Source organism: Chiloscyllium plagiosum, chromosome 15 (assembly GCF_004010195.1).
Source record: "Chiloscyllium plagiosum isolate BGI_BamShark_2017 chromosome 15, ASM401019v2, whole genome shotgun sequence".
Lineage (NCBI taxonomy): Eukaryota > Metazoa > Chordata > Chondrichthyes > Orectolobiformes > Hemiscylliidae > Chiloscyllium > Chiloscyllium plagiosum.
In genome coordinates, this window is record NC_057724.1 from 397,134 (window position 1) to 408,795 (window position 11,662).

At 44.0% G+C, this 11,662-nt stretch overlaps 1 protein-coding gene across 3 annotated transcripts in view; it reads left to right on the forward strand.

Moving 5' to 3' along the window:
• Positions 1–6,443: 6,443 nt before the first annotated feature.
• Positions 6,444–11,662, forward strand: part of nup133 (nucleoporin 133) — a 61,980-nt gene continuing 56,761 nt past the window's right edge. For all 3 annotated transcript variants that reach the window (XM_043704244.1, XM_043704246.1, XM_043704245.1), the window contains exon 1: positions 6,444–6,795. In XM_043704244.1, coding sequence (XP_043560179.1) covers positions 6,623–6,795 — 173 coding nt within the window. In that variant the 5' untranslated portion in view covers positions 6,444–6,622. The remainder of the gene's footprint in view (positions 6,796–11,662) is intronic.

Genomic DNA, 11,662 nt, shown 5'->3' on the forward strand with positions numbered 1-11,662 from the left:
GGCTTCCCATTTTCCAGCCGTCCCTTTACCTGCAAACATCTGCCTCCAATCAGCTTTTGAAAGTTCTTGCCTAATACCGTCAAAATTGGCCTTTCTCCAATTTAGAACTTCAACTTTTAGATCTGGTTTATCCTTTTCCATCCCTATTTTAAAACGAATAGAATTATGGTCGCTGGCCCCAAAGTGCTTCCCCACTGGCACCTCAGTCACCTGCCTTGCCTTTTCTCCAATTTAGAACTTCAACTTTTAGATCTGGTTTATCCTTTTCCATCCCTATTTTAAAACGAATAGAATTATGGTCGCTGGCCCCAAAGTGCTTCCCCACTGGCACCTCAGTCACCTGCCTTGCCTTAGTTCCCAAGAGTAGGTCAAGTTTTGCACCTTCTCTAGTAGGTACATGCACATACTGAATCAGAAAATTGTCTTGTACTCACTTAACAAATTCCTCTCCATCTTAACCCTTAACACTATGGCAGTCCCACTCGATGTTTGGAAAGTTAAAATCCCCTACCTTAACTACCCTATTATTCTTACAGATAGCTGAGATCTCCTTACAAGTTTGTTTCTCAATTTCCGTCTGACTATTAGGGGTTCTATAATACAATCCCAATAAGGTGATCATCCCTTTCTTATTTCTCAGTTCCACCCAAATACCTTCCCTCAATGTATTTCCAGGCATATCCTCCCCTAGCACAGCTGTAATGCTATCCCTTATCAAAAATGCCACTCCCCCTCCTCTTTTGCCTCCCTTTCTATCCTTCCTGTATCATTTGTATCCTGGAACATTAAGCTGCCCGCCCTGCCCATCCCTGAGCCATGTTTCCGTAATTGCTAGATATCGCAGTCCCATGTTCCTAACCAAGCCCTATTACGTATGTTGTCTTATCTGGATGCTCCTCCATGTAAAATGACTATATAGTTCATTAAGAAACTGCTCTTCCGGAGAAGACAGAAAACTCATGTCCCTATGCACATGAGCGATTGTCCTCTCTCCCTCCAGGGCCCAGAATAAAGATGAAGAGGGTAAAACTATACTGTCTCTGAGCATTTTGCTTTGACTGACGGGTGGGAAAACGGGACGACACTTAGACCACTAACCACACCCCCTCTCCATGGCACTTACCATGTAATTGCAGAAGATTCAAATCTGCCCTTTCACCTCCTAACTGCTCACCATTGAAGGGCCTAAAGAGTCTTTCCAAGGGAAGCAGCATTTCACCTGACCTCCCCCAGCTGTGTATTGTAATTACTGCACCCAATGTGGCCTACTCTCCATTGGAGAAACCAAATGCAGACTGGGTGACCGCTATGCTTAACACCTCCAGTCTGTGTGCAAGCATGACCCTCAGCTGGTCATTTTTACAGTGTCCTGCTCACATCCCCCACATGTCTGTCCTCTGCATGCTGCAGTGCTCCACTCAATCACAGCACCAACTAAAGGAACAACATCTCAACTTCGGACTAGGCATTTTAAAACCTTCTGGACTTAGTGAGTTCAACACATTCAAATTATGAACCAACTCAGATTTCTTCCCTTTCTTTTCGCTTAGCTGGTTACATGATAGAGTCAGATATACAGTACGGAAACAGGTCCTTTGGTCCAACTTGTCCATGCCGACCAGATTTCCCAACCCAATCTCGTCCAATTTGCCAGCACTTGGCCTATTTCCCTCTAAACCCTTCCTATGCATATACCTATCCAGATTCCTTTTAAATGTTGTAATTGTACCAGCATCCGACACTTCCTCTAGCAGCTCATTCCATACAAAAGGAGTAGACCCAGCACCAATCCTTGTGGCACATCACTGGTCATAGACCTTCAGTTTGAAAGGCAACTCTCCACTACCACCCTCTGTTTTCTACCTTCAAGCCAGTTCTACTTCTAAATGGCTAGTTTTCTCTGTATTCCATGAGATCTAACCTTGCTCACCAATCTACCATGAGGAACCTTATCAAACACCTTACTAAAGTCCACATAGATCACATGCCACCATTCTGCCCTCAATCCTGTTACTTCTTCAAAAAGCTCAAATCAACTTTGTGAGACATGATTTCCCACACACAAAGCCATGTTGACTATCCCTGATCAGTCCTTGCTGTTCCAAATACATTAAATACTGTCCTTCAGGATTCCCTCTAACAACTTGCCCACTGGTCTGTAGTTCCCTGGTTTTTCCTTACCACCTTTCTTAAATAGTGACACCATGTTAACCAACCTCCAGTCTCCCAGCACCTCACCTGTGACTTCGATGATCTAAATATCTCGTCAAGGGGGCCCAGCAATCAACCAGTTCTATAGCTTTGCACAAAGTTCTAGGGCACTCCTGGGGATTTATCCACCTTGATGCATTTTAAGATATCCAGCACCACCTCCTCTGTAATATGGACATTTTTCAAGATATCATTATCTATTTCCCCACACTCAATATCTTCCATGTCCTCCTCCACAATAAATACTGATGCAAAATACTGAGTATCTCCCCTATTTCCTGTGGTTCCACATATAGATTGCCTTGCTGATCTTGGATGGGGGAGTGGTGGGAGCTATTCTCTCCCTAGTTACCTTTTTTGTCCTTAATGTATTTATAAAATCCCTTTGGATGCTCCTTAACCCTATTTGCCAAAGCTATCTCATAACCCCTTTTTTGCCCTCTTAATTTCCTTCTTAAGTATACTCCTACTACCTTTAAACTTTAAGGATTCAGTCAGTCTCTTCTGTCTGTATCTGCCATATATTTCCTTCTTTTTCTTAAGTTCTCTAGTCATTTCAGCCTTGCCTTTCACTCTAACAGGAATATACTGTGTCTGGACTCTCGTTATCTCATTTTTGAAGGCTTCCCATTTTCTTGCTGTCAATTTACCTGTGAACATCTGCCCCCAATCAGCTTTTGAAAATTCTTATCTAATTCCATCAAAATTGGTCTTCCTCCTATTTAGAACTTCAACTTTTAGATCTGGTCTATCCTTTTCTATCATTCTCTCACCATGTCCTCTCTCCCCTACCTCCACTCAATAGGACCATCTGTTCTTTCAAGTCTGGCGGTTAAACGCATTATTGTTCAAGATTAGAGTAGCCCTGCTGAAGGGCTTTTGCTCGAAACATCGATTTTCCTGTTCCTTGGATGTTGCCTGACCTGCACTACTCTAATCTTGATTCTACTCTCAGCATCTGCAGTACCCACTTTTGTCGCTTTTTTGTTCTGCCATTCTCACATTTCAATCACAAACTCTCAACATCTTTTCTTCCCCCAGCATTTACACCCCCTCCACTATAGCATAAATAGAACATTACAGTGCAGTACAGGCCCTTCGGCCCTCAATGTTGCGCCATCCTGTGGAACCAATCTGAAGCCCATCTATCCTACACTATTCCATTTTCATCCAGATGTCTATCCAATGACCATTTAAATACCCTTCAAGTTGGCAAGTCTACTACTGTTGCGGGCAGTGTGTTCCACGCCCCTACTAGTGAGTAAAGTAAATACCTCTGACATCTGTCCTATATCTATCACCCCTCAATTTAAAGCTATGTCCTCCCGTGCTAGCCATCACCATCTGAGGAAAAAGGCTGTCACTATCTAAACCTCTGCTTATCTTATATGTCTCAATTAAGTCACCTCTCAACCTTCTCCTACCTAAAGAAAATAGCCTCCAGTCCGTCAGCCTTTCCTCATAAAACCTTCCATACAGGTAACATCCTAGTAAATGTTTTCTGAACTCTTTCCAAAGCTTCCACATCCTTCCTATAATGCGCTATCCAGAACTGTACGCAATACTCCAGGTGTTGTCACACCAGAGTTCTGTACAGCTGCAACATGACCTTGTTGGTCGGAAACTCAATCCATTTACCAATGAAAGCTAACACCGTATGCCTTCTTTATCTCTCCACTCAGCCTCTATTCCTGATGAAGGGCTTTTGCCCAAAACGTTGATTTTCCTGCTCCTCGGAAGCTGCCTGACCTGCTGTGCTTTTCCAGCACCACTCTAATCTAGACTCTGGTTTCCAGCATCTGCAGTCCTTGTTTTTACCCCGTTTTGCCTTCTTAACAACTCTTATCAACCGGAATGGCAACTTTCAGAGATCTATGTACACGGACACAGATCTCTCTGCTCATCTACACTGCCAAGCATCTTACAATTAGCCCAGTACTATTTATTCCTGTTGCCCCTTCCAAAGTGAATCACCTCACACTTTTCCACATTAAACTCCATTTGTCACCTCCAAGCCCAGCTCTGCAGCTTATCTATATCCCTCTGTAATCTGCAACATCCTTCAGCACTATCCACAACTTCATCGACCTTAGTTTCATCCGCAACTTTACTAACCCATCCTTCTACACCCTAATCTAGATCGTTTATAAAAGTGACAAATAGCAGTGGACCCAAAACAGATTCTTGCGGTACACCACGATTAACTGAACCCCAGGATGAGCATTTCCGATCAACCATCAGCCTCTGTTTTCTTTCAGCCGGCCAGCTTCTGATCCAAACTGCTAAATCACCCTCAATCCTATGCATCTGTATTTTCTGCAATACCCTACCATGGGGAACCTTATCAAACACCTTACTGAAATCCATATACACTACATCAAACACTTTACCCTCATCCACCTGTCTGGTCACCTTCTCAAAGAACTCTAAAGGTTTGTGAGGCACAACCTACCCTTGACAAAACAGTGTTGACTATCCCTAATCAACTTATTCCTTTTGAGATGATTATAAATCCTATCTCTTATAACCCTTTCCAACACTTTATCCATGATCTAATAAATCACCAAGGTTGTCTCTACTCCCCTTCTTGAACAAGAGTACATTTGCCATTCTCCAGTCTTCTGGCACTATTCCTGTAGACAATGACAACACAAAGATCAAAGCCAAAGGCTCTGCAATCTCCTCCCTTGCTTCCCAGAGAATTCTAGGATAAATCCCATCCGGCCTAGGCGACTTATGTATTTTCACACTTTCCAGAATTGCTAACACCACCTACTTGTGAATGTCAATCCAGTCTAGTCTAGTAGACTGTACCTCTGTATTCTCAATAACATTGTGTTTTTCCAGTGTGAATACAGAGGAAAAATATTCCTTTCCCGCTTCCCCTATCTCCTGAGACTCCATGCACAATTTCCCACTACTATCCTTGATTGGACCTAATCTGTCTCGAGTCATTATTTTATTCCTGATATACCTATAGAATGCTGCCCCTCTCCAGCCTCCTGCTTGTCTACTTTGGATTCAAACATCTGCAGCTTTTTTTGTCTCCATCTAAGCCCTCCACACTTCACATCAGCTCTGATGAAGAATGTTAGAAACAAGTTTTAATAAAATTAGACGAGACCACCAAAACTGGAAACAAGACTATTTATTCTACGATCTTGCAAAGAAGGACATCAAATGCAGACGCAAATGAGCAATGAACATTCAAACTAGTACACAGTTATACTTTTGAGCTGCGTGAGGTCACCTCTTCTGACTCCTACATTACCCAAACAACTTTATTCTCTGACTAACTTACGATCCGCTCTTATTATTTTCCCCCCCTTCTCCAAGTTGGCGACCCTTCCCTCTGTAAGTGCTGACAGAAGGAAGATTTTGCTAAACTTGGATCTTGATGTTCCTTTCACTTTATCTGTTTGCTTGTAACATCTTCCATTGTTCATAGGTACATTCCATTCCTGAATATACATTTTAACAATGTGTCTTTTCTTGCCTAGTTTGTGTTTCAGCTATCTCAGCTATTTTGCTGACTAAATTATTTAAACTATCATGATGAAAGAAATTATTTCAGAATAATTATGCACTAAAGTTAGTACCCAATTATAGATTTCCCTAGTGCTTGCTGATTTAATCATTGTCTGCAGCTGCCCTTTTTACTCGATTTATCAGCACTATACTTAAGCTTATTATCACTACCTTTTTGCGAAAACACACTTCCCCATTTCTTACAGAATCAGTCAGACTCTAAACATTAGATTGCTCTCTGTCTCCATGGATGCTGTCTGACCTGCTGTAATCTCCAGCATTTGATGTTTTCAGCAGATTCCAACAACTGCAACCTTTTGCTCCTACTTGTTATCACATGGTCTGCCATAACACACTATCCATTTCTCGCCATTAACAGCCATTCATTCTCCGCGACTATTCTTCTCTCTCTTTCCGCTTGATCTGAAAACAAACCTTCAGGCTTAGCGAGCTAACTTATATACTTAAACTAACTTTTTCCTAGCTACCATCACTTGTGAGGCAGGGTGACCTAGACCTGAAACATTAATTCTGATTTCTCTGCCAGTCCCACAGAGTTTCTCCAATAATTCCTGCTTTTGTTTCAGATTTCCAGCTTTGAGGAACGGGAGTCATGCGCCCCGCCAGCCAGCCAGCGACCAATCGGAACGTCCGTTACAATTAGATGTAAACTTCAGACCATTCGGGAATGTGTTTATATCGTCCGTCCCTCAAATATGACCAATCAGACCCAGCTCCGTCCGGCGGCTCGCGCAGGCGCATTGGTTTGGCCGCGCGTGCGGGAGTTTGACAGGCTCGAGGCCTAACCGGCGGCCGCGGGGACAGAGTCTGACTCAGACCCAGAGAGAGAAAACCCGGGAGTGGGGCCGCTGCTGCTTTCGGAATGTTTTCCCTGCGAACTCCTGGCGGTGCCAAACGGCCCCTCTCAGGTTGCCTTGGGTCCCCGCTGACCCGAAGTGGCGGCAGCGGCGGCTTCCCCGTGCAGAGCCGGAGGAGTGTGTCGGCCGGCGGGGCTTGCGTCTTGTCCCCGTCTTGGCGCTCCAGCCTGTGTGCCCGGTGAGTGTTGTCACGGCTGGAAATAGGAGAATTGCGTTGTTCGGCGCCTGTCACATCCTCGTAAAGTGTGCTCGTCTGAACGTAGTCGGCACAGCAAGATCCCACAGAAACCTCTATGACACTAACCATAATAACCAGGGGAGCTCAGTCCTAAATGTGCAACCGGCATTACGTGGGAATTGTTCGATGCTCCTGGCAGCCTGGATGAGCACAGGCTTCATCAGCTGGGCGCATGGCATTGGGCAACATGTTTTTAGATATGGTCACCTTAGCATAAGAAAGTACAATCACGGTGGATGTGGTGGCCAGTAAGAGAGGCAGGTATGCACTGAGAAAAGTCCCAGGGTGTTTAGAATCAGAATCCCCAGAGTGTGGAAACAGGCCCTTCGGCCCAACAATTCCACGCTGACCCTTCGAAGAGTATCCCACCCAAACCCGTTCCACAACATTTACCCCTGAATGATGCACCTCAGCTACACATCCCTGAACACTATGGGCAATTTATTTTGGTCAATTCACCTAACCTCCACATCTTTGGATTGTGGGAGGAAACCAAAGCACCTGGGGGAAACCCGCACAAACGCAGGGAGAATGTGCAGGACTATCCTGAGAGCTGTGGTACTACTTACTGCACAAGGCTGGGAGTAGGAGAACAGACAGAAAGGAGGGGCAATAGTATTGGAGACTTGGTGAGGTGACAGATAAGTATTTCTGTCATGGAGTCAGTAACTTTAGGTGAAGACACAGGCATTGAAAATTAAATGCTTGGTGTTCTGTTGCATCAGGTTTGTGCTTTTAATTTTGTATGAAGGGATGTGATAATGTTTTGGAAAATAAAATGCTGGGTAACTCTGAAATGAGTGGTCATGGTTTAATACTTTTTTACATAAAACCAGGTGATTAATGTTGCTTTATCAGCTGTTGCGTTGAAATAACAAAACTTCAGAGGGTATAAATGTCTGTTTGGTATGTTGAACAGAATTGGAATCAACGTTTACTGCAATGTGTTGCAAGACAGCTGTCTGCAGCTAAGATTTTTTTTAAGATTAGATTACTTACAGTGTGGAAACAGGCCCTTCGGCCCAACAAGTCCACACCGACCCTCCGAAGAGCAACCCACCCAGACCCATTACCCTATATTTACCCCTTCACCTAACACTACGGTCGATTTAGCATGGTCAGTTCACCTAACCTGCACATTTTTGGACTGTGTGAGGAAACCAGAGCACCCGGAGGAAACCCACGCAGACACGGGGAAAATGTGCAAACTCCACACACAGTTTCCTAAAGTTTGAAAATGTGGTGGAGTCATTAAAAAATTATGCTAAATGTTGCATTGTTGATTGGATAATGTCGAGTTTACTCATTAACTCAACACTCAAATAGTGTCTCATCCAGAAATGTGCCCGGAATTGCTTAAAGCTCTGTTCAGATTTAGAGCAAATTACTGCTGATGCTGGAATCTGTACTGAAAACAACAAATGCTGGAAAATGGAAAGCCTTAGAAATGAGATAACAAGAGCCCAGAGGCAGTGTATTCCTGTTAGGGTGAAAGGAAAGGCTGGTAGGTGGAGGGATGATAAAAAAACTGAGGGTTTGGTTAAGATAAAGAAGGAAGCATATGTCAGGTATAGAGAAAATAGTTTCAGTGAATCCTTAGAGTATAAAAGCAGTAGAAGTATACTTAAGAGGGCAATAAGGAGGGCAAAAAGGGAACATAGCTTTGGCAAATAGGGCTAAGGAGAATCCAAAGGATATTTACAAATACATTAAGGACAAAAAGATAACTGGGGAGAGAATAGGTCAGCAAGGTGGCCTTGTGTGGAGCCGCAGGAGATGGGGGAGATACTCAACAAGTATTTTGCATTAGTGTTTACTATGGAAAAGGACATGGAAGATCATAGAATGCAGGGAAATAGATGTTGACATCTTGAAAAATGTCTGTATTACAGAGGATGAAGTGCTGGATGCTTTGAAACACATCAAGTTGAATAAATCCCCACAACCTGATTAGGTGTACCGTAGAATTCCATCGGAAGCTAGGGAAGTGATTGCTGGGCCCCTTTGCTGAGATATCTGTATCATGGATAGTCACAGGTGGGGTGCCGGAAGACTGGAAGTTGGCTAACGTGGTGCTATTATTTAAGAAAGGTGGCAAGGAGAAGCTAGGAACTATAGACCGGTGAGCTTGACATCAGTGGTGGGCAAGTTGTTGGACTGAATTCTCAGGGACAGGATGCATGTGTATTTGGAAAGGCAAGGACTAATTAGATGTCGTCAACTTGAGTTTGTGCGTAGGAAATCATGTCTTACATAGTGAAGAAGGCTTTTGGTATGCTTTCCTTTATTGGTCAGAGTATTGAGTACAGGAGCTGGGAGGTCATGTTGCAGCTGTACAGGACATTGGTTAGGCCACTGTTGGAATATTGCATGCAATTTTGATCTCCTTCCTAACAGAAGGATATTGTAAAACTTGAATGGGTTCAGAAAAGATTTACAAGGATATTGTCAAGTTTGGAGGATTTGCGCTATAGGGAGAGGTTGAATAGGCAGGGGCTGAGGGGTGACTGTATAGAAGTTTATAAAATCATGAGTGGGATGGGGGAGTCCATAACTAGAGGGCATAGGTTTAGGGTGAGAAGGGAAAGATATAAAAGAGACCTAAGGGGCAACATTATGCAGCAGGTGGTACGTGTATGGAATGAGCTGCCAGAGGAAGTGGTGGAGGCTAGTACAATTGCAACATTTAAGAGGCATCTGGATGGTATATGAATAGGACATGTTTGGAGGGATGTGAGCTGGCTGGCAGCTGGGACTAGTTTGGGTTGGGATATCTGGTCGGCATGGACAAGTTGGGCTGAAGGTTCTGTTTCTGTGCTGTACGTCTCTATGACTATGACTCCTGTGACTGTGGCTGTGACTCCAGGATAGTGTGATAACTCCTTGGGGTTAGGGTCAAGGATGCCACTGAGCAGCAGCACAGCCTTTGGGGGAATTGGGCAATTGTGGTGGGGAGCGTGGTGGATGCACAAGAAGGCTATGGTTCATGTTGGTACTAGGGACATGGGTAGAGAGCAATGATATCCTGCAACAATATTCTCGGGTATAGAATTTAGGTAAGATGGAAGTGGGTAGAAACCAGGCGGTGTTGCGATATTGATCAAGGAGTCAATTCAGATTTTTTTTGTTTGAAAAAAGGTTGATTTCTTAGTTGAGGCTTAGTGGGTAGAATTAAAAAACATAAGTGGCAATCACTGTTGGACCTTTTTAAATATTGAAAAATTATTTCTACACATTTCTGTAATTATTGAAATGATGATCATTGGAATTTCAATCTCCCCATTGTCAAATCGTGTAGACAGAATAAGAAAAATTTAGATGGGGAGACCCAGATGAGATGTATCCTGGGCTGTTGTGGGAGGCTGAGATCTTGATATTAATTTTCAAATTTGCTCCAGCCACAGAAGTGGTGTTCGAGACTAATGTGATACCATTGAGTGGTGGAGATAAACCAAGGGACTGTAGCTCAGTGAGTCCAACATCGTAGAGTCATAGAGATGTACACCCCCAACCTTTCAGTCCAACTCATCTGTGCTAACCAGATATCCTAACCTAATCCAGCTCGTTTGCCAGCACTTAGCGCCAATCCCTCTAAACCCTTCCTATTAATATACCAATTCAGATGCCTTTTAAATGGTGTAATTGCACCAGCCTTACTACTTCCTCTGGCAGCTCATTCCACACACACACACCTCCCTCTGCGTGACAACGTTGCCCCAGAGGTGCCTTTTATATGCCCTATGCCCTCTAGGTTTGGAATGCCCCACCCCAGGGAAAAGGTCTTGTCTATTTACTATATCCATGCCCCTCATGATTTTATAAACCTTTATAAGATCATCGACACTCCAGGGAAAACAAACCCAGCCTATTCAGCCTCTCTGTATAGCTCAAATCCTCCAACCTGGCAACATCTTTGTAACCTACGGCCTAACCAACATCCTGTACAGCTGCAACATGACCTCCAAACTCCTATGTTCAGTGCTCTGACAAATAAAAGAAAGCCGCCTTCACTATCTTACCTACCTGCAACTACATTTTCAAGGAGCTATGAGTCTGCACTCCAAGGGGGTCTGTTTGTTTGGCAACATTCCCTAGGACCTTACCATTAAGTGTATAAGTCCTGCCTTGATTTGATTTTCCAAAATGCATCACCACACATTTATCTAAATTAAGCTACATCTGCCACTCTTCAGCCCATTGGCCCATCAGGTCAAGATCCTATTGTACTCTGAGGTAACCTTTTTTTGCTGTCCACTACACCTCCAATTTTGGTGTCATCTGCAAACTTACTAGCTGTACCTCCTATGTTCTCATCCAAATCATTTATATAAATGACGAAAAGTAGTGGACCCAGCATCAATCTTTGTGTCACTCCACTGGTAACAGGCCTCCAGTCTGAAAAGCAACCCTCCACCACCACCCTCTGTCTTCTACCTTTGAGCCAGTTCCACATCCAAATGGCTAGTTGTCCCTGTATTCCATGAGATCTAACCTTGCTAGGAGAAAGTGAGGACTGCAGATGCTGGAGATCAGAGCTGAAAATGTGTTGCTGGAAAAGCGCAGCAGATCAGGCAGCATCCAAGAAGCAGGAGAATCGACGTTTCGGGCATGAGCCTTTCTTCAGGAATGAGGAAAGTATGTCCAGCAGGCTAAGATAAAAGGTAGGGAGGAGGGACTTGGGGGAGGGGCATTGGAAATGCGATAGGTGGAAGGAGGTCAAGGTGAGGGTGATAGGCCGGAGTGGGGGTGGGGGCGGAGAGGACAGGAAGAAGATTGCAGGTTAGGAAGGCGGTGCTGAGTTCGAGGG